Consider the following 21,573-nt stretch of genomic DNA (forward strand, 5'->3'; position numbering starts at 1 on the left):
TTGCTCGTTGGCTTTGGGTAGCGAACTTGGTGAGGAACTGACGTGTAGCGTCCTTGAGAGACCCTACAAAGCGAAGTCAGTTGCTGCTCTCAACCCGCAGAGCCTGCGCAGATGCATCTCAGCAGCGCTTTCCACTGCCCTGGAGCCTCAGGCAAGAACTCAGTGGGACCCATAGGCCCCAACCTCCAAGCCGCCGTACGCAAGCCAGCTCCTGCTTAGTGCCGCCCAATTCCAAGATTAATTAACTGCATGCAGAATCCAAGCTGCTCCCCGTGAAACCTTGTGCTGCACAACGAGCAATGGACTGTCCTCAGTGTAGATGACCTGTGTTGCGGAGACATAGTCGCAGACACCTCAAAAAGCCTCCAAAAGTAAGAGCAGTCGACTGCTCAGCAGACCGCTTTCTGGAATAAGGCTGCCAGCCATATTCGTTGGCACGACGAAAATACAAGCTGCCCTCGAGAAAACGCTAATTTCTCACAGACTGCAAGCCGGGCTATCTCCTGAATTACCTTTCTGGCTTCAGGAGCCTCTAGGCAAGTGCATCAAGCTGCCGGTAACTGCATGGAAGCCTGAAACGCCTCAGAGGCTCGCATGGGGTCATACAAGCCACATAGCTAGTCGTCGTTGTCGTATGTAGCAGCACACACCTATGGTTTGCTGCTTGTCACTAATCTGAGCCATAGCTGCTTCGTGATAGCGCTTATCTCCGCCGTGCCAATCAACTATGAAGCCACAAGGCCCCGACCTCTTTTAGCTCCTAAAAATTCTACTCTAACGCAAGACCTCTGCGGGAACACCTGCCGCTGTTTCGCCTGATGTCTCATCATTCTGGGGGCTCCTACTGCTACTGCAATGTACCTCCAGGTAGAAGGCGTAATGATACAGCCCGCATGAAGGCGCTAGGGAGCCTCTTTTGGCCCCCAGCTAATTCACGGACCTCGCAGCCAGGCGGTTTTCCGACCCTAAATGCTGTATCCTGCGACTCCAAAATATACGTGACGAATTGGGGCTGGAGACAAGAGCAGGGACCGCAGAATAGGGCACTTAGCTTTCGATTGTAAGCATAGGGCGCTTAAAATATGACGCAGCGCAAGTCCTGGTCTGGAAAAGGCTCCCTTCTCCTAGGTGTTCCTCATGAAGGGTATGTGTTCAAGGTCCTAGCGTTACACGCAAAGCATCTTCGGCAATGTAGAAAATGCTTCTTCACTTTCTGAAGCGCATTACTGCCTTCAAAAACCTCTGCGGTCATGCGGGGCCCCCGGTTGGGGCCCCCTTTCCGGGGGGCCTGCACAGTGGTCAGGGAGACCAAGGGGTAAGGCACTACTGCGAGACGCAATAATCTACACACTCCCAAAGAACAAATACCTGTGTCCTGAATAGATCCAATAAATAGCGCCGACACGCAGACAGAAAGTCGTGCTACTGAATGCACTGGTTGTTGCGATGTGCATACAGCTGCTCGGCCCGCAGCGGCCTCAGCAGCCGAGGGGTGTGAAGCCCGCTATTATCAGTGTAATTCAGTGATCCAAGTGCACGTTCTTTAAACATACGGCTGGGAGAATGTGTTTTTATTGCTTAGTGGCCGACCGGGGCTTTAACCTCCACTTTCTAGACTCATTGTCTTCAGCACAAGAGTCCCAGTGGTCCTGACTGGTGCGTGCCTTTTGAGATTCCTTTCCTTTTCAGCTTCCCTAAGTATAAGCTCCTCGTAGCGCGAATACGTTTTATGTCATCTTAGTCTGAAACAGTTTGTAGGTGATTTGTCGCCCTCCATTTCGCGAAACCCTAAAAATATCCCAACCCGCACACACGCAGCCCTGAAGTTCTGTCTTCTGCAGAGCAGCCTGTGCTGTTTGTAGCGCTGCACTTTCAACATCTGTTGCGCAGCACTTGTCTCGTGGGAAAGTAGGCTCTCGCGTCTCCCCGAGGCTTGCGCTGTTCAGACAATACCGCCGGCACTCCTATCTATGGCCCTTCTTCCCTAGTTGCGAAGACCCTGCACCGTTCAAGCCTTCTTGTGCGCTTTGCGAGCGAAAAATGGAGGGCGACCCTGAGTTTCTCTCTCACTTGCAGCAGTTGGGCTCAGAATATAAGCGCCTTAGGGAGCAGCGGGCCGCTGCTCAGGAGCTTGCTGACGCTTTGGACGCTAGAAACAGTCAATTGGTGAAGGCACATGATGAGCTAGCTAGGCAGCGCGTGGATCTGCTGAATGAAAACAGGACCTTAATAGAAAAGCTTCAGATGACGACTCAGGAGAAGGAGGCGCTTCACCAGCAACTTAAACAACAGGAGGAGCACATCCAGACCGTCCAGCAGCAGCTATCAAGGCAGCAGGCCGCAATTGCTGATGCAGGAGCACAGCACGAAGCCGAAGTTTGCAGACTGCAGCAGAGTATCGACAAGGCAGCGGCGGCGGCCGCCGCTGCAGAGAAGGAGCTCAAGCAGACTCAGCACGCTGCGGCAGCGTACAAAACTGAGGCAGAGGACGTGCACAAGAAGCTCATGGACACCAATAACAAGCTTAAAGAGGTAACTAAGACACCCTTCGTAGCACTGCAAGATGCCTCGCCAAGAATTTCCTGGCTCCTTTCAAACGATCCTGATTTGCAGTCTGGGATGTATATTTTCGGCGCCTCGTGCTTCAGGAAAACAAAGAACTTGCAGACCTCACCAAGGAGCTGAACGAGCGTAATCGCAGCCTCAACAAGAAGCGGCAGGATCTCTCTGATCAGGCAAGACATCTCGTAATAATTTCCCTTATTGGCGAATTGTAGCCTTTAGCTGTAACACACAAGCTTCCTATGAGGACCACTCCTGAAGTTTACGTTGCTTCGGGGGGGAGGAGGGAGGGGACAAGCGCCGCATGCGCCGCTACGTCCGCAGAATGCAGTCCTGTCTTTGCCCAGGCTAAACATATCTTCTTCCAGTGCTTCTCCTAATAACCCATTGGTCAGGAGCAGCCCAGTGCAGCTTTCCCTAACGGCATTTGATGATGGCTGCGCTTGCGCGCATCAGACCGCGTGTCGTACGCTGTGCAGCCGCTAGCAGTACTGCTCTGTTTAGACGTTTGGAGGGGCTCTCGTGCAACGCCTTCGATTCGAACTTCGCATGTATATGGCTTCTGTGACTATGCATGCATTCCGCATCAAGAAGCTTATAGTGTGTTCTTGAGCCGTTTTCGCTTTTAGCGCCTTCTAAGAAACAGCCGCTCTTCATACACCTATGGAAGCATCCGTACGCTTATTTCTGGATGTACGGCGATAGAAGTTACAAATGACGGCATACATGTGTCTAGCTTTCTAAGCAAGAGGCTTCTGCGGAGGCAGCGTCCAGCTTTTCTGAAGAGTTAATGCAAGGAGGCTCCAGCTTGGAAATTCTGCCTCCATCCTGCATGCTGCGGTGGAATATACGAGAACAGTCAAAGACCTGATGCTGCCTTGTGTGGGATAGACGCTGCTTTCTTCTACCTTCTCCAAGCATGATGGGCTCGATGCTGTCTGAGCAGCTTTTCCTAGAAAATGTGATGCGTCTGTGTCTGCTGTATGTACAGGTGAAGCAGCTACAGACGGCGCACCGGCGCAGCAGCGAGGAGCAGCAGCAGCAGCAGCAGCAAGCGCAGCAGCAGCTGGAGGAGCTGCGTGCGCTGAAGCAAGCCAATCGATCTCTTCTTGCCAAAAGCAAGCAGCAGCAGGAGGAGCGGCAAGAGACCCTGCGCCAGCTGCGCCAGCAGCTGCAGGAATTGCAGCAGGAGCAAGTGCAGCAGCAGCTGCTGCTGGAAAAGCGCACACAGGAAACGGCCGCTGCAGAAGCTCAGCTGCAGCTGCAGCAGCAGACTGCTGCAGCTCAGCAGGAACTGCTACAGCAGCAAATAGAGCAGCAGCAGCAACAACTAAGGGCTGCCCTTGCCGCAACCACCAAAGCTTCGGACAACCTGAAAACTCAAAAAGCCCGTGCTGCAGAAGACAAGGAGCACTACGAGATGCAGCTGCAGCAGCTGCAGCAAGTGCAGCAACAAACGGCAGCAGCGGCAGCAGAGGCCAGCAAAGAACAACAGGATGCGCTCCGCAAGGTTGAGGCGCTCTGCAACGAGAGGCAACGCGCCTATGAGCACCTGGAACCATTGGTGCTGCAGGGAATACAGCGCTGCAGCAGCAGCTGGCGTAGCAGCGGCGAGCACGAAGAGGAAGAACAAGATCAGGACGGCGGCGTTCTAGCAGCGGCAGCAAAGCGAGCTGCTGCGGCCTACAAGCAGCTACAGGAGGCACACGAGAGCGCCTGCAGGGAAGGAGCCCTTTTGCAGCAGCAGCTGCAGATGCTGCAGCAGCAGCAGCACAGGCTGCAGCGCGAGCTTCGGATGGCCGCAGAGGAGACGCAGGCGGCCTCTAGGGAGAAGCAGGAGCTAGCAGCTCACTACATGGCCCTTGCACAGGTATACTGCAATTCGGAGTGCAGGGTGGGCCAGCCTAGAGGGTCTTGATGGGCCTCGGCCAAAACCCTTGCGTTCCCTGACAAGTGTAGACAGAGAAGGGACTGCGCGCCGCGGCAGGATAAGGATGGGGAGTTGCATCTCTCGCTCTTCCCTGCCCACGTACGCAGCACGCTTCACCTAGGGACATGCTGATTGCGGTTTAAGATGTAGCGCTGTGTTGTAGAGTTTGTGTGCTTGCCCCTTGCAGAGTGTGCAGCAGCTGGCGCGCGAGAGCGAGGCTGTCGGGACGTCCTGCTGCATGCTGGGTGGCCTTGAGGCGAAGAAATCTCCCCGTGCTGCTATACTGCAGCCCCTTAGATTGACCACACAACACAGCCCTCAGCCGCAGGCTGCGACGGAATGGACCCCCCTTACCGCAAGGGCGTCCACTGCGGACAGCTTCACCCTGCCCTCTCCAAATGACAAAAACTGACGGCCCCCGACATATCTGTTTGAACCAAGTAGATCGAGAGACATCTACAAATCTCCATGCTGCTATTGGCGGCGCCTTCTCTGCTGTCACTAATGCTGCTGCTAGCGCAGGTGTCTCTGCAGCAGCAGCTACATGGGCCCTCTGCTGCAGGGGCAAGCAAGCACGAGGTCTTCGCACGTCACCAACGCGAGGAGGAGGCTGTCGTGCAGACAGGCACAGAAACGCCCTAACAGTAGGCCCGCGTGGTTGAGCGGGCCGCCCAGAGAGCACGAAGCCTCACGATGGGCTGGCCCCCGCCGAATTAGCACAGCTCTGCTCTAATGAACTCCTTCCATGTCCTGCCTTAGCTGGCAAGACTCTTAGTACCTATAGCTAGCTTTTTGTTATTTTGTAGCTTTCCACCCCTGGGGGGCGGCCAGCCAAATCCTTGGCTAATTTGGGCAACCCAAGTCATTGGGGTCGGCGACGGTGCAGCAGGTGCCCCACACAGCCTAACTAATTTCAAAGCGCCAAAACATTAGGTGGTTGGCGTGGCATCAATCTGGATGGAACCGCTTTTGCGCGGTGCTAAGGGAATGACAGGGCTTCCCCTTCTCAGCCAATAGAGCGGCATAAAGGGGGGGCGAGGGGCCCTTCGATACGTCTCCTTAGCAGGGGCAGCTGCAGGGAAAAGACTCAGGTCCTTGAATCTTTCGGTTGCAGCCTCTTAAGGAGCAACCTACACCAATGAGGGCCGGCTGGGCTGCCAACGTCCTCCTTTCCCAAGAGGTGCCCAGCTACACTTAGCTGATGCCTCCTCAGCCTCCCCTTCGTGGCTAGCTGCACGCGGCTAGCCAACAGATTTCCCCTCTGTTGCGCACTACTGCGCCCAGACCTACAGCAACGTGTTAGGTAACGCGCAGTTTTATCGAGCGACCTTGCCTTGCAAAGGCACCTGGCTCGGCGGTCGGGTCTACTGCTGAACACTCTGCACAGTAGGCGTTGTTCGCACTGACAAAGCCGCTTTGGCACCTGGTCATTTCTTTTTGAGTGCCTCGCATTCGACCTTGTGCCGAGGTTCGTTGTGTTGCACTCTCGATCGCTCATTCGCTAGGACTTGAGGATCTCTGAGCAGCACGCGGCGGAAGCGGCGATCCGAGAGGGGACTCTTCACCACTATCGTGTGGCGTTATATTCGTGAAACCGGAGAAAACAGCTTCTGCAGAAGGTACATCTGTTCTCTCCTCGTCAAGCAACCACTGCTCTCTCTCTGTGTCTTCACTCTCGCGGTCATCGTCCTGGTCCTCGGTGTGGTACTCTTTGGCTACTATGGCATTCATTGCCACTTGATCGCGGCCTAATAGCAGAAGCATGCACAAATAGGTATACATATATATGCAAATACATAACATATATATACGCATACATACGTAAATATATATGCATGTATGTACATTTATACATACATATACACATATACATCTATTTACGTATGTACAAATACACATAATATACACATACCCGTCATAGAAGGTGGACACAAACACACTTCCAGCAAAAAGCCCACAAGGAACAGTATTGAAAACGCGTAGAAGTAGACATTTCGAAGGGTCTTGCGTTTTAAATGTGTCTGCGTGCGTAGAAGTTTGTGTCTGAGAATCTATGTTTGTATATCTGTGTGCAGGATGCACTCACCGTAAGTGAGGTGCAACAAGCCGTAAAGCAGGAAGGAGATACTCCAGGGGATAACGGTGAGGAAGACGAGGGCGTTGGCAAGGGCGTTGGCATTTCCCATGCGAAGCTGCTCTGGCATTTCCGCAACTAATAGGGTCGTCCGCACATACCCGAACGAATGCTCTGCCAAATAGCCCACGAGAGGCGCACCCAAGATCGCTGCCCCACTGCCCTCAACTGCGACGGTCTGCATCCAGGGCGGAAGCAGGCCACAGAACAATGAACAAATACGCGATGACAGCTATATGTGGCCTCCCTAGTAAAGGAAGCTACGTTTACAGGCGGGGTGCAGAGCCGCAAACCGCGAGTTTAGCTTGCGCGAGATACCTTCGTCACTCAGGAAGTCACTCTTGTTTGCCTGCAACTCGTTGAGAGCCTCGGTAAGGCGCTCTTCACGAGATTCGAAGAAAAGGACCTACCAGTGCGAAGACGGTTGCCTTGTGGTTGGGCCTGACAACATCTGCAAGAATCGGTCGGTTAACGGCAACGCCCGCCATCGAGGATAGGCCAATAATGAGCGCCAAGATCATGAAAACCGCAAAGGCGGTTTCCTCCTTGGGAACCACCAAGTACGCAACCACCAACACGGGAACCCGAACCGCCATCGCGAACTGACCTGCAAAGGGTAAGTGGGGGGAAGAAAGATGTGCATATGCCACAGGGGAAAGGGGGAGGGGCGGCAGGAAAACGCGGAAACTAATCACAACAAGAGAGAGAAAGGAACCCCACATCAAGAAAGCCTTTAAAAGCTTTGAAATTGCACACGGCTATAATCTGGAAGGAGGCTGGCTTACGTCAGCAACGCAGTACTATCAAAGGCAAAGCAAGAGAGGGACATTTGAGAGATCGTACATACTACACCTGCCGGCAGGTTTGCAAGTATGCATGCATGCATGCATGCAGCCTACAAAGACGCTTAGAGACAGCACGCATAGTGGCATCCTAGAGAATCGGCGTGGCCTCAATAAAGCGTATATTGCGATTCCTGCTTCCCAGAACTTACCAACAAGAGGCCGTCCGTGTCCAGGGGACCAATGGAAGAGCCGATCGCCAAGAAGGCCTCCGAGTACCCCCCCGACAGCGGAGCCGATGAGAAGCGCCCCCATAATGTACGCTGCCTTGAGGTCAGACATGTTGCAGTATTGGAAAAACATAGTGTTAAAGCTAAACGCTGACCAGGGAATCGTACCCACAAGACCCTGCGCATGGCATTCCACACGCACGGTAGCAGCAAGGGCCGCCATCAACAAACAAAAATGTTTTCACGCGCGTATGCAAGTCGCCTGGGCTCGCGCCGCAGCATTTTCCCTTATCCATCATCCACGTAGCAGCAGTTGCGCAGAATGAGGCGCTGCGTCCATCTGGACCCCAGCACACACAGCCTTTGCCCCCTCGAGTCAAGCTTAGGAAGCACTTATGGCCCCCTACGCCATAGAAGGCCCCTACAGGAAACCTACACTAATCCCCCTCCCCTGGTGTTAGGCTCTCAAAAAAGGTGCTCTACATAAGACCCTGCGAAAGACGTCGTGCGTGTGTGTGTATGTCTGTGGTTCTTTTGTGTTTGCGTTTACGTATGCATGTGTTTTTGTGTTTTGTGTTTGGCTTTCATGTTTATATATGTATGTGTTTAGGTCTACATGCTTATGTATGTGCATGTTTGTGTATGTGTGTTTATGGATGTTTGTGTTTACGTATGTGTAAGTGTGCGTGTGAGTTTTGGGGTCTGTATGTGTGTGTGCGGATCCTAGAGGTATATACCTCTACAAGAACGATAAGAACACTGGGCGTGGCGAGCGACTTAGTGAGAACGTCCTTGAGGAATGTTGACCAGTTGTCTGAGATGTGGGAATCAGAGCCGGTGCCACCAGATTCGTCTCCTTTGGGCCGCAGCAGCCGCCTCCGGGGAATCTCCTCCAAGACAAAGGCGATGACGACACCCAAAAATGCGCTCAGAGCTCCCACGCAAATGAAGCAGGCTCGCCAGCCCTGCAGTCAAGCAAAAGGAAGCAACTGGAAGCTGGAATGACGGCATAAAGATGATGAAGCGGCAACACCATTGCCCAAATAGCCCCTCAAAAGGCGCGTAGGGCCTTACAGAGCCCAAAAATGTGGCCCTACCCCACCCCCACACACAAAGCTACAACACATAAGCTCCGCACACAACAGCACAGCCTCTGCCGAGCGAAAGGTGCATATGCATGACAAACGTGAACCTTCAACTTTCCCAGAAAAAAGAAACCTTTAGTATCCTCGCGCGCGCCCTCCACGGCACACCAGTGCGCCCCCCTCTCTCCCTTTGATGCATATTCCGCTCCCACAATGTGTACGTGTGTTTGTATGCTTGGTTGTATGCCTGGTTGTATGTGTGGTTCTGTGTGTGTGGCCGTCTTCCAGCGTCTCCAACTGTATCCCTGGAAGAAAGGCATCACAGGACGTTAGTTGACGCTGAAAAAAGGCGAGCAAGGCCTTGCCAGCCCAGCTCACCTTGAGCGCTCCAATTTGAATCTGGGCGACGGTAGTGGTAACAACCCCACCCACAAGTCGGCCCATGCTGGTGCAGAGTTGCACCAATCCAAAGGAGAATCCGAGGCTACGACGCCGAGAGGTGTCTGCCAAGATACTCTGGGAAACAGGACCGACACTCCCTAAGAAGACCCCGTTCAACGCGCGTAGCAAGGCGACCTACGCACAAACACACGCCCCGTACCACACGCTCCACCGTTGATGGAGAGTCTCCGCCACCCCGCTTGCCCCCTACCCTCTAAGCCCTCATAACAAAGTGCAAATGTCTGCAGCCACACTACCCCTGCGTTGTTTATCGTCGTTTGCAACGATTTCCACTGTTACACACCGCCCGAAAGCACTCGAATATGCCCAAGTAGGGCCACGATTCCGCGTTGTAGCTAAGAGGCCGCGCATGCAGTGAGTGCCTGAGGGTGTTCAGCATGTGAAAACGCGTGAGGGTGTGATCTGTCCGTTTTCCCGACCTGCCAGAATTCCGAAACCAATCCGAGGGCGGTGGTGATGAGGCCCCAGGCTGTTGTCCCAAAGACAAGCAGCCACTTCCTGGAGTGTCTGTCCGCCAAGTAGCCCCAAAGTGGGCAAAAGAGAGAGAGGCATAAAGTTTGGGAGAGCGTAATATAGCCCAGCAAGGAGGGGTGGAAGCCTAAATCACTCTCTAAGGCTCTGAACGTGGCAGGCAGCAGCTGGTCATCACAGCCGTCCAAAGCAGATGATATATTCACCACCACAACTGAGCGTACTTGTAACGAACTGCCACTCTGCTGTCTCTGTTTCTGCAACTCGCTGCGCTTGCTCGCCTTCTCGTCACGCCCTCTCTCTCCCCTCTGCTTTATAGACCCCCCCTCAGGAGCAGAGTCCGAGGGAGACTCACTGCACAGCTCGTCACTGCCAACCACCTCCCATGTGGGTTTATAGTCAATGAAAGGCTCGGACGCCATTGCAAAGCCGCTTCGCCAAAACAACCCGAGTGCAAGTTGTGCTGCCGCCCCTCTCCCCTCTTGCTGGTCGTTGAACCCTAGAGCTGAGCAAAGCTCTTGAGGGCTGCGGCACTTCTGGTCCTGCTGCTTCTGCAACTGGTTGCTGAAGGTACACCTAACGGAGCTGCGGTGTCTGTTTAGATTGCTGCTCTGGGCACTGTTGTTACACCAACTGCCGTTGACGCTGAGATTTCAGTATGGCGAGGCGTGACTACGCTCGGCTTCCTCCAGGCGTGACGCCCCTTACCTCAACCTTCCTTAGGCACCTTGTCTAGGCAACAAAGAGATAGAAAGTTCAACTGGCACCCTCAATGGAACGAACTGGGGGTATTGTAACTGGGATCCTCGGAAATCGAGAGCCTTCCAAGGCACAGAGAAAGGGCCGCCTCTATGCAATTCCAGGGCGTGCGTTCATTTCGGATGTGCGAAAACAGATGAATCATCAGGAAAAACAGAGGAAATGACAAGGAAGTTTAGGAGGAAAACCAGCACCTACCCCAGACTAGCCACCGCCGATGGTGGCAGGGCAGCAGCAGCCAGAGTAACGGGTAGGTGCGTTGTTAACATGAAAAGAGCACTCAGCAAACCCAAAGTAGCTCAAAATTAAGAAACATCAGGAAATGTGGCCTAACAAGAGGCGGCGTCGCCCCTATGCTCAGCGACACTTTGCGGCTGTACAGAGTCCAGCCCGTCGATGCTTTGATGGATGAAACACTTCCTAGACTTCCAGCAAGCCCCAAAACCTGTTTCTGCCAATAACACAGAAAGTGATGCCAGAATGATTGCACATTAGGCCTACTTTAGCCCCAAATTATCCCTTTGACGCCTACAGCCGCCCCCACGCGGAACGGCTGTTCCGCTTCAGATTGCAGCAGCGCTGAAGTCGGTTTTTGCCCCATGCAGTTAACCCAATAACAGCTAATTACCTCATTGATACTCCGAGAAAGCATCCAGAAATACCCGACGCTCACTCCTACGCGGTCCTGTATAACCTGCTCTTCTCCCGCGCCAGACTGCTCGAACCAGTATCAATCGTAGGGCAGCTCCTTTGTTATCCTCCTGTCATCCACAACTAGCCAAGATAAAAATGACACCCAAACTCAGGACATACTGCTACTCTGATTGCGGATGCCAGGGCATCTCAACTCACCTGCGCTGTGGTCCTACAGAGTCTTAGCCTCCGAGGCAGTGTAACTACTGGCTATAGAGGCTAGAGAGAAAAAGCCCTTGAGAGAGCCAGAAAAAGAAATAAAATCCCCCAAAATTCTTGAATGGAGGAACGTCGAATCGATGTGCTGCTTAGTTAACGCCACTCCGGTACTGAGCTCTGCGAAAAGGCATAAAGAAAGCAGTCTGGTAGGTAGGGTTCTAGCTCTCTCAGCGTGACACGTGTCATGTCTCGCATCTCTCGTTATTGGTTGGCTTCTAAGCTTGCGAGCATGCGCAGCTGAATATTAAACACGTTTTCAGAAGACCGCAAGAGAGCAGCTCTTGGAGGAGCCTGCCACACCAACCATGTGCGCTGCGAAGCGCAATCCTTAGAAAATATTCAGACACAAGCCTATAGTGACCTGTTCTATCGAACGGAAGAGCTGTATGGATTCTGTGGGCTTGGGTGCCCTTGTGCTTGGCAACAGGAGTGCTGTAGGGCCTGTGCTGAACTTTCCTCTCGCCTGTGTTTCGCGATAGGGACAATGTTTCATCAGTCCGTAGCGAGTGTACTCTGCAATAACGCTCGTCCAGATTCTTTTTTCGCAAATATAAGAGCACGACGGGGTATCTGGACCGCTTCTCCCTTCCATCAGTCGACGCCTGCAAAGTTGCCTCTTCGGATTACAGTCTCGGTCATTGGAGTATGCAGTAGCTCAGGAATATGTGAGCGCAGGTAAGAGCTCCCCATTTGCTGGCTTACCACACTGCACAGAGCTGCTTTGGGGGCCCAAGCACCGCATACTAAAGTGGAATCGATGGACTTGCCAGCACCTGGCCCTTCGTCCGCATTTGTGAGCTTGACAGAGCTGATGGAACCGCTTGTGGCTCAACAAGGATATACACACACTGGAACTGTGGCCAGAAAAATTCTAACAAAACTTGACAAAGTATAGTGGCAGCACGTTTCCTAGGCTAGTGCATGTCCTGTGCCATTTGAGTTGCCCCAAGCTATGCAACCACGTGGCTGCGACTGTAGACAGAGAGCCGATCTTGTCACCGTGCTCACGGATGAAATCAGTATTGAGAGTGTGGTTTCGCGGCACGCCAGGCGAGCGCTGTACTTGGATTGCATCGTCAAGTGCAATGGTGGCACACTGTGTCTACCGTTCCGCTAGGAAGAGGGCATGTGTTTGACGTGCTGCTCAATATTGCAGCCGCCCCCCGTACTTTCCTTTACCCCGCAGTGGCTACGGCTGGCAAACGGCTGCGGCACATGCATACAGTAAATATTTTTTCCGACTTCCAAATGCATGTGGCGTGCACAAGGGGAAGCTGCAGATGCAACCGTTCGATCACAAAAATGATGCTTGTGCGGAGAGTATTTCGGTTATATAGCTGTGCCGTATGACCTTTTTCATGACTTGACGGAAGATAGCCACGCGACACACGCGAGTGCTGATACATACGTGTTACCCACCTCTGCATGATGCATCAGGCCACAACGGTATGTGGTGGATGGTGATTTCCTCGTGCGCGTTTGTTTCATAGCTTTTAAGAAGGCAGAACACACTTCAGAGTATTGAAGAGGGCTCAGCAAATGCGAAGTGGGTTGCCTTTGTGGGCCATCTGCTTGTAGCAATTGACTTGAGCTCACCATAAGCACCACGCCCCCAGAATGCATTTCATCAAGCTACATTTTTGCAAGTTAAAACACCCATTTGGTATCTTCAGGAGCTTCAGGACGATGTTTGTATGCATCAAAAATGGATTGAAGTCTCTTCATGGCAGTCCTCGCCTTATGCTTTTCTGGGTCAACGTGTGTGATAGACGCTGTAACTTGTACTACGGTCCATATTTCGCTCACCTTAAACACCTCATACAAACTTTATCTGTCATGGGCCCCCTGATAGGCTACTTGCTGCTGAAGCCTCCATCGTGCACCATGCACGCGCTAACGTGTATACAAAGCAAAAATGAAATGCTGCCAACCTCCTTAGTAATACTACGTTGATTATCTGAGCAAAGAACTTTCTGGTTATTTGGCCTACGCGCGAAGTCCACTACTTTGCAAATACGGATAACCTGTTAGCTAGCACCTCTATAACCTCGATTCTCGTGTCAAACGTAAGCACTCCTTTGGGAGTGGCTCAAATATTTGTGTGGGTGATGCGCCTTATACAATAGCCGTAAGCCCAGAAAATGACTGGCCACTGAGCCTAATGAATCTGCCAAAATGGGAGGCAATAGATTCGGTTGCGCGTAGACGGAACCTGGTAGGCTGCTTGTGTTGGGAAACTTGTTTGATGGTGTTCAATAGACGCGCCTTAAATACGATCATGTAGGTCTCTAGGGAGGCGGGGGGCATCTCTACCGAGCGCGATTCTAAGTTGAATCCCTGAACGGTTTTAAATGACAATTGATCGCGGTTGACGCTTGCATGCAGAGGTGTGGCTATTTAGCAAGGCGGAAACATTCTTTATACTTTGTCGTGTATACCCTTTAGCATCAGCTGTGTTAAACTCTGCACACGCTAGACACACAGCGAGGTATCTGATAAACTTGGATCCACGTGCGATCACCGCAGTACTGTATGCTTCGGAACATCTGAAGAGAACGAAATCAGCTGCGAGACGTAGACTGCCTGGTCATGAGACTTCTATTTGTGTTCTGAGTATTTTCCACCCTGAATGAGACAGAACTTCATCCTTAATGCATCCACCAGTGCTGGTAGACGCACTGTGACATCTTCTGCCATTTCTGAGGTGTCATCACTGTGAATTATGCAGCACGCTGTCCCAAGATTCGCCACATTATAACGGTAGCTCAGTGTTAGCTGCCCCCGTTGCTCAAGTGGAGCAGTCATAAAAACTGTCGGAGAGAACAACACTCGGCAAAGATGTGTGGTAGACTGGGAAGTTTGACGGAAAGTGTCATTCATGTTGTAGTGTTGCCAAGCATCCGAAGGCCTCATCGACAGGGCCTAGCAGCCCATAATTCAAGAATCTTCATCCAAGGCCACACAGCTATTTTTGATTCCGGACCAGGCTGACTGAATCGTATGGAGGTTGATATCGTTGCTTCATGACGTCCCTTAGCAAACCCTGAGGTCGCATGGTCCTTCCCAATTTCTGGAGACGTGGACTGTCCTGTAGTGCTACAGTAGGAGGTGCTTTTGGACCAGGTGGAGCATAGAATGCCTCATCAAGGGGACGAAGCCTCCAGGCTCGCCCAAACCTTCCATGGTAGAGGATTTTAAAGAAGGCAATGCAACCTACGGAGATGTATGCTCTGAACGCAAATGCGATGGTCGGGTTGGGTAGAAAGTACCATTTGTCCACAAAGATAGTGGTGTCCTCAGCTTTGAGCGCAGAGCAAAGTGGCTTGCCCGCTGGGTGTGCACCATGTTCCAGCAAGTAAGCGGGCATGGTAGCAACACAGGAGGATGTTGCACATACATTCATGGTGATTAAAGGCAATTCCCTGCAAGCAGTGCACCCATCGTGCATGCTGGTTGGTGCAGGGTTGAAAATTAACTTAAGCGAAAGGGGATGTCCTTGTGTTTTGGTGGAACCCGCTGCTACTAACATTAGATGAGCTATCTGCCGGTTTATGTGACCTTCAGAGAGATACGCATACGATCGATCAGATAATCCATCCTCTGGTAAGCATTCTTCTACACTGCGTGCAGGTAGAACAAAGAAACACATTCACTCTCCCTACAGCAAAATCGAATTGTACGAGCCCGCACTGTACGCTGTGGTGGAAGTGTGGATTTCTCAAAGCTACAAGCATACGCTGATTCACAGTAACGTATGCTCTTCAGCGTCCCAAATAGAATCCTTCTGCACAAGATTGCATCGAACTTGCTGCTTCGAGCCTCTTTCACTTGTTTGTGAGCGAAGGGATGCTCTTATAGGATGGGTAGCCATGCCAGGGAACTTCTTTCGCCTCGGGAAGGTTACTCGTGTACACAGCTAGAATTTAGTTCCAGGTTTACAATTGTACGCTGTGCAGCACCCCTTCATGAGCGTTTCTGGGTCCTGATGTGCTAATAAGCCTCTTTTTGAAGCCCAGGTCAATCGCGATAAAGTAATTCGAACGCTTACGTGTATGAGTTGTATTTCACAGGATCAGTGCAAATGAGCCAGCGAATCGACCATGTTGTCTTGAAAAGAAGGCTTACAAGCTTTGAGACCGTAATGGATGAGTCTAGAAAACAGTATACTCTGGATCTCATAATCCTATGTAGCGGAACTTGCTCCGTGCACTACGCAGATACAAACTTGTGCTACGGGGGAGCGCGAGCTAAATTCGTACGAAATTGTCCACCAATACTCATGAGTGGCACTGTAACGTGATGCAGCCAGTTTTGCGCCCAACGTTCTTAAGCGTCCCCTTGCAACTCGTGTTGTGTAAATCCACAGTAGATCCAGCAGGTCTAGGATGGGACCAGGGCAGCCGAGATAGGTACAGCTGAGACTTATGGCCTCTGCTACAAGGTCTTGAATGCCACAGTCCCTTTCCACACTATCTTTAGGTAAAACGTGTACTTAAGCACCCTTCAGGGAGAGAAATACTTATTAAAAGAACTGCCCGAGTTCACCTTATCACAGTCATTTGTGGCAGCGGCCCCGTAGTATAAATCTGAAACAGCTTCCTTTCCAATTTCAACGAGACAACGAACACTGCTATCTCGGGCGATGAAGCGCGTTTGCTTCAACCTGCCTGAAAGTCGAGAAATTCTTTGACTCATGCAGTAGAAATGCGATCTGGCGTTTCTAGTTTCTTAACCACTAATTTGTATCAGACATGGCATTGCACGTCTCTGCAGCTATCACTCTTTCCAGGTTGGCCTTACGCCTACCGAGATATCTAGAGGATGAGAAAAGTGCAGATGTCTTGTGGCTCGCACGCGAGCTAGATCTTTCCTCTCTAGGAACGCAGGTGAGCATCCAAAGGGACCAACCTTCGCAGGGAACTCCTCCACGCAAGCACCTGGGGTAAGCATGAGGAAAAATATTTGCTGACACGAACGGCTTCTCCTGCTTTGGCAAGAACCTAAAATATCTTCATCCAGCAAGCCCTGCCAGTGTTGTGCAACATCGGCAAGCGTCACTGAGGCTTTCTGTAGATGTCGTAACACTCTTCAGGTTCTGCATCATTGTGATAAAAAGTGTCTTCTGACGTGTAGTCCATTTCTTTTTGGCACGAACTTGCGGAGAAGACTGTTCTGACCTCATATTCCTTGAACTCCACTCACTAAGTGCTTTTACTCAAGTCGAATGTCCCGTGGATAATGCTCTCGAGAATGCACTAGGTCACCCATAATGCACAAACTTGCACCGGCCACTTTTTGCACACCCCTCCTGGCAGAGCTCGGCACGTTCACGTATTGCGGGTCCACGCTTGTCGCCGTTCTCGAGCATCGCCCTTCCATGGGAGCATGAAGCGTCAGCATTGCATTGCAAAGGCCCAGATACCCGCCTGTTCCCCTGTACATTCCCTCCTTAGCCGGAGAGCACTACGCACAACTTTTTATTATTGGGGGACAGGGTTGAGGGGATAAGGTGGTCGAACCATCATCTCCATTCTGCAGGCTTCGTGGTAACCCTCCAAACGTACTTGCCTTTGCGGAGACGCATGCTTGTTTCCAGAAATTTTCAGTGCTTCTGTGGTGGTTGGCTGCCAGCTCAGTTGACACTCGTCGGCTGAACGGATTCGTTTAATTACGTCAGAAAGGACAAGCCCACCGTACTTGTAGCTGTATCTCTGTCACTAACATCTTTTTGGCCCTGCCATGAAATAGGGGTTGTAACTTTTCTGAGAATCGGAGGTCGGTCCGTGAAACTCGCAAGCATTCTTCGTCGACGTATTGTATGCAAATGTCTCACAACTGGAGTTGGCTTGGCACTTCTGTTGGCATAACGTGGCAGTCTCTGCGGGCAAAACTTCAAGCAGCGCTGAGTTGTATTTGACTCCCCTCTGTACACAACTTGGAGCATTCAAGGCATAGAGCGGCTCGGCTCCACAGCCACCCTTAAAACCACTCCAAAAGCCTGGTGTACGTTTACCCACAGCAGTTTTTACCTCTCCAAAGAGATAGCATCCCCGAACACTCATGTGAAAGGTCCACCTCTGGCACTGCGAGTGCACTGAACACTCGTAGCGACAACGAGAAGCGTCTTCTACAGTCAATGTGGCAACTCTATCAATCATGTACTCAATGTCTTTTAGGAAGCAGCTCGTGTCACAGTACTTAGGCCCAGTTAAGTCTCCAGACTTAAAAAACTTCAAACTTGATCCTCGAACATTTTTGAGGAAGCATATTTGATCTTTTTGATTGTAGGTGAACCAGTTGCACCTGCTCTCCGAGAGACAGATTTCATTGCAGGCTTGTACAGTACCAACGCCTCGCTGCATTCGATAATCGTCACCAGTGGCGGAAACATTTTCGACTAGGCAAGACTGTGCATAGTTAGCTGTTTTTTTGCTCACTGAGCAGCTTCCCCTGAGCCCATTTACTGCGTCAGCGTCGGCTACCGTATTCCCAGCAATCCTATGAGAGAAACATTGTTTATCCGTCCGCTTCCATGTGAAGGCGCGGCACTCCGACTCTCCCTCACACATCGCCTGGCAGATATTCGGATTGGGGGCAAACCCCAGCGAAGTTCCATCATTATCGAACTTCTTGCCTTCCTGAAAGCACCCCGAGTCGCAAGACGGCACAACCAGTGTCGACAGGCCTTCCGAGAGCCACCGCAAGCTTTTCATCAGACTGCAGGTTGACGCGGACTCATCATAAGTGGCACCGACGCAATTCCTTGTCTGTGCGCACAGTTCCTGGCAATCATCTGCACTGGAAATACTGGAAAACTTGTCAGACACCTCCGACTTCCGCATGTCCACAAGAATGCCCATACCAGCGCATTCGTTTTGGGGTCCAACCTGAACGGCATAAGGCTTGGCCTCGTCCGACAAACTTTCAAATATAAAAACGAGATCACCGTCAACAGTCCGCATCCCGTGCACATAGCTATAAGATGTTCCCCATTGGGCTTCAATCATGGACTGCGCGTTGAATGATCGAGATCCATCTAGAGCAAGACGGTTCGGGGCCGTCCGTGCTTCCGTCCTTTCCTGGTTTGAAAGGGCTACGACGATGGCGGCCAGAACCGCTAGTTCCTTGAACTGCCTCATCGCGGGGGGCATAAGATTACGGCGGTGCACAGAAGATAAATACGTGAAGATATACCAACTATGCCTTTAGTTTATGCAAAAATACTGAGGGTTCGATTCGAATGGAATATAGCCGAAGCGAAAGGCTGCACTCAACTGTGTAGGCTGCTACACTTCGTTCACGCGGACAACGTACGGAGGTCACATGGATCGGTTCTGGACTTCGCGGCCTACAAAGGCTGTCATTCAGAGACCCGAGTGTAGTATGACCCCCACCACAGGAAAATGCAGTCGACTGATCGACGCTCACAGCTGAGATTGCGACAGTGTTCTACCGTTGTACGTCCGCATTCAGCACCAGCCGCTACTGTGAAGTAATGCAATTGAACTCTGAATATACGAGGTCTGTGGATATATGCAAAGCAGAGCCTGCTAAGATCCACTTCTGTACCAGCGTAAACAATGATCTGGGTGGACAGGAAGCGTTGTGGTAGCGCAGAGTGTGTCCTGCGGCGAAACGAGCAGGGGTCGCTGCTGGCATGGCTAGCTGCAAGTATCCGAACACGCACAGAGTACGGCACAATCATTTCTGTATTAGGCCAAATGATTCTGCCTTAATCAAGGAAAAGGTGTAGAGTTAGTAGCGGATCTGTTTCACTTGTCAAGAAACGGTGTAATCGCATCTCTACGTCCGTATACTTGGTGCAAGCCACTGTGCCTAGAGCCGTGCTCCTGTGCCGATAAGAATACTGGTATCATTGGGAGAGCATTCCACTCACTAGTTGCAATTTTCTCGACACAAATGCTTGGGGAAGGTACCTGTGAGTGGAAGGATGACTCTAGAGGCGACTCCAGAGCCTGTATGGCACAGCGGTGAACTTGCCTACTCTCCATTGAGTAGTTCAGATTTGCGTTAACCTCTTTGTATCACCCTCTGAACAGCTTATGCCTTCAAAAGGCTTTCCGTTGTACATATCAAGTGCTTCCAATGATTTTGGACGCTAAGACTGTCCATGGGTTCTACCATTCGTTTTTCAGTGTATATCATCAATTCCCCGGGCCCACACGAGCCGCAGCAAGGTATGCTATTGGTAACCCACTTTCCCTAGAAGCTCCAAAATTCGCTGTATGTCCTTCATGCTTTATTCTACGGAGATGATGAAAATGTGATTTGAGGCATGGCTAACGATCTGTACCAGAGGTCTCCGAGATCGAGCGAAGCTGCTATTCAAATTTTGTGCTTCACTAGTTGTGCTCAACTAGGAATTAATAGAGAACGGGCTCATCGGTTTGCTCTTTAGCATATTCTATGCGCTGCAGAGTACTGCTGCGAGTTCGATGTAAAAAAGCCGCAAATTTGTTTTCTAGTGTATGGCTCCCTCTGAGGAGTTCGCAAGGAGCTACATCCCTCCAGGCTTATTCCAAAATAAATGGAAAGCTGTTACGCTGCCTTTCCCTACCCGCTCCCCTCAAAGTCTTAAATATGAGCCGAGAGGAATGGCTAAGATGCGCGTAGCTGCACTCTCTACGCAATCCTGACATCCACTCTACATTGCAAATCGCATTTACTGCATTGGAAAACAGCATTTGTGTCTTGTTGTGCCGAACGAGCACTCTTCTGCATAAGCATGTGTGCCAGCAGATCAACTTATTGGTTAATTCTTTACATGCCGCTAGTTGGATGCAATTAGCGTAGCTGGAAGTGTTGAAGTGTAGTTTAGACCGCAGCACCCCAATTTTCAAACTTGCCATCATGATCCATACCCAACCCTCAAGACCAGCTGCTTGCAAGGTAGCGGAAGCGGTTCCTTCCGCTCGCCACTTCATAGGAGGAACGAACGAAAAAACCTGTGGGACTGGCAAGTAGTAAACTACTCAATACATTCATTGCTTTAGCTGCACTCTATGGAAATGCCCTGCCCTTGCCTCTGATTGCAATTTTTTACAACGGAACGAGGGCGCCCTTGTAGGGCTTTGTGTTGCATTTTGCCAGGAAGATAAATACGGCGAAAAAGCTATATGCTCATTGTGAAGTGTTGCCTTCCCTCAGGTAAGTCGACTGTGGTGTCGGGTGCCTATACAATCATAAATATTAAATTTTCCCAGTTTATACCGAATACAGCTATGAGCAGCCTGCACCATAGGCAGCGTGGGATTCTAGACATTGATACAAGCAAACGCTTTGGGAGTTTTTCACGCTGGGTGCTAGAAATGTCAGCAACAAGCACCACATAACAGTGCTGGGGTCGCAAGGACTACAAGCCCCCTAGAGACTCTGCTCAGTGCCACGTGTAGCCTGATATCTGTGTGGACAACACATTCCCGTACCAGCTGAAAGGGGTCCTTAAAAGACACAAGCCCTCAGCGGGAACCAGCACTTCGGTAGCTAAAGCTGATGATCTGCTGCTGAGCTCAAGTCAAGTGATGCGGTAAAAGCTGGCACAAGGGGTCCTGAGGGCAGTTCTCAGGGATTCCGTGGTCGATCATTAACGGTTTCGTCAGCCTATTCCCTTGGCAAGCAGCTCCCACTTCGCTGCTTGCTTGCCCCTTCACTTTAAACGGGAGGGCGCCATATTCCATGTGTTACCTTACCATATGCCGCACTAGAGGCTTTCAGACTCACTGGCACCCTGACCATGTACAAACCTCTGGGACTGGCGAAAAGTCGCTCCTCACATAACCCTACATATCCAGCCTCCGCAGCACCGCTTCTCGCAATGCCTAGTACATTAAGGCGCCACTGCTGGAAAGCGTGTTGAATTCTCCTCAAACATGCGAAGCTTGATGACTTCACACATAAGAAATGAATTTCGCCATCGAGTCTTATTGATTCCAACTAACAATGCATAGTACGCACTTTACAATTATGCATCAATCCATAGCTATTTCCTGTAAATTAGCTTGCTTCTAAAACCCATCGCAAAGCTCTACATGAGCCCCCTCATATCGTAGTACAACATTGCAACAAGAAGCAGGAGCAAAGACATTCTATTATCTGCAGTTAAAGCCCTGACTGTAGTGAAGAATTCCCTCTAACTTCCACCTCATTTAGGAAGAGTTTTACATAAAGTGACCCCCAAACAATCAAACGAGAAACAAGAAGTACATTGGGAATGGAACTATGCATA

General features: G+C 51.1%; 3 protein-coding genes across 3 annotated transcripts; 1 reads left to right on the forward strand and 2 right to left on the reverse strand.

Moving 5' to 3' along the window:
- The first annotated feature begins 2,040 nt into the window (after window positions 1-2,040).
- LOC34617904 (putative uncharacterized protein DDB_G0271606) lies at window positions 2,041-4,904 on the forward strand. Its single transcript, XM_026338768.1, has 4 exons — window positions 2,041-2,532; window positions 2,649-2,735; window positions 3,554-4,432; window positions 4,680-4,904. The coding sequence occupies exons 1-4, from the start codon at window positions 2,041-2,043 to the stop codon at window positions 4,902-4,904; spliced, it is 1,683 nt and encodes a 560-aa protein (XP_026194553.1).
- An 887-nt stretch (window positions 4,905-5,791) lies between these two features.
- On the reverse strand, window positions 5,792-10,078 carry LOC34617903 (protein spinster homolog 3). The gene is made up of 8 exons (XM_022731252.2): window positions 9,605-10,078; window positions 9,102-9,299; window positions 8,376-8,603; window positions 7,621-7,816; window positions 7,037-7,233; window positions 6,579-6,804; window positions 6,036-6,240; window positions 5,792-5,906 (listed from the first exon to the last, which is right to left on the reverse strand). Exons 1-8 carry the CDS (start codon window positions 10,076-10,078, stop codon window positions 5,792-5,794), a joined length of 1,839 nt encoding a protein of 612 aa, XP_022587189.2.
- Window positions 10,079-17,044: 6,966 nt separating this feature from the next.
- LOC113147632 (micronemal protein 4-like) lies at window positions 17,045-19,339 on the reverse strand. Its single transcript, XM_026338783.1, has 2 exons — window positions 19,145-19,339; window positions 17,045-18,457 (listed from the first exon to the last, which is right to left on the reverse strand). The coding sequence occupies exons 1-2, from the start codon at window positions 19,337-19,339 to the stop codon at window positions 17,045-17,047; spliced, it is 1,608 nt and encodes a 535-aa protein (XP_026194568.1).
- Window positions 19,340-21,573: the final 2,234 nt, after the last annotated feature.

This window comes from Cyclospora cayetanensis, unplaced genomic scaffold (assembly GCF_002999335.1).
Source record: "Cyclospora cayetanensis isolate NF1_C8 unplaced genomic scaffold, CcayRef3 CcayRef3_contig_106, whole genome shotgun sequence".
NCBI lineage: Eukaryota > Apicomplexa > Conoidasida > Eucoccidiorida > Eimeriidae > Cyclospora > Cyclospora cayetanensis.

Excerpts from the sequence above, each read along its gene's own strand:
- LOC34617903 (XM_022731252.2), bottom strand. The coding sequence starts at position 10,078 with ATGGCGTCCGAGCCTTTCATTGACTATAAACCCACATGGGAGGTGGTT. Across the intron at positions 9,300-9,604 it reads TGGTTTCGGAATTCTGGCAG|GTCGCCTTGCTACGCGCGTT; the intron begins GTCGGGAAAACG and ends GTTTGTGCGTAG. Across the intron at positions 6,805-7,036 it reads AGGCAACCGTCTTCGCACTG|ACCGTCGCAGTTGAGGGCAG; the intron begins GTAGGTCCTTTT and ends CCCTGGATGCAG.
- LOC34617904 (XM_026338768.1), top strand. The coding sequence starts at position 2,041 with ATGGAGGGCGACCCTGAGTTTCTCTCTCACTTGCAGCAGTTGGGCTCA. Across the intron at positions 2,533-2,648 it reads CCAATAACAAGCTTAAAGAG|GAAAACAAAGAACTTGCAGA; the intron begins GTAACTAAGACA and ends CTCGTGCTTCAG. Across the intron at positions 2,736-3,553 it reads GGCAGGATCTCTCTGATCAG|GTGAAGCAGCTACAGACGGC; the intron begins GCAAGACATCTC and ends CTGTATGTACAG.
- LOC113147632 (XM_026338783.1), bottom strand. The coding sequence starts at position 19,339 with ATGGAGAGTAGGCAAGTTCACCGCTGTGCCATACAGGCTCTGGAGTCG. Across the intron at positions 18,458-19,144 it reads GGCACAGTGGCTTGCACCAA|TTCAAGGAACTAGCGGTTCT; the intron begins GTATACGGACGT and ends GCGATGAGGCAG.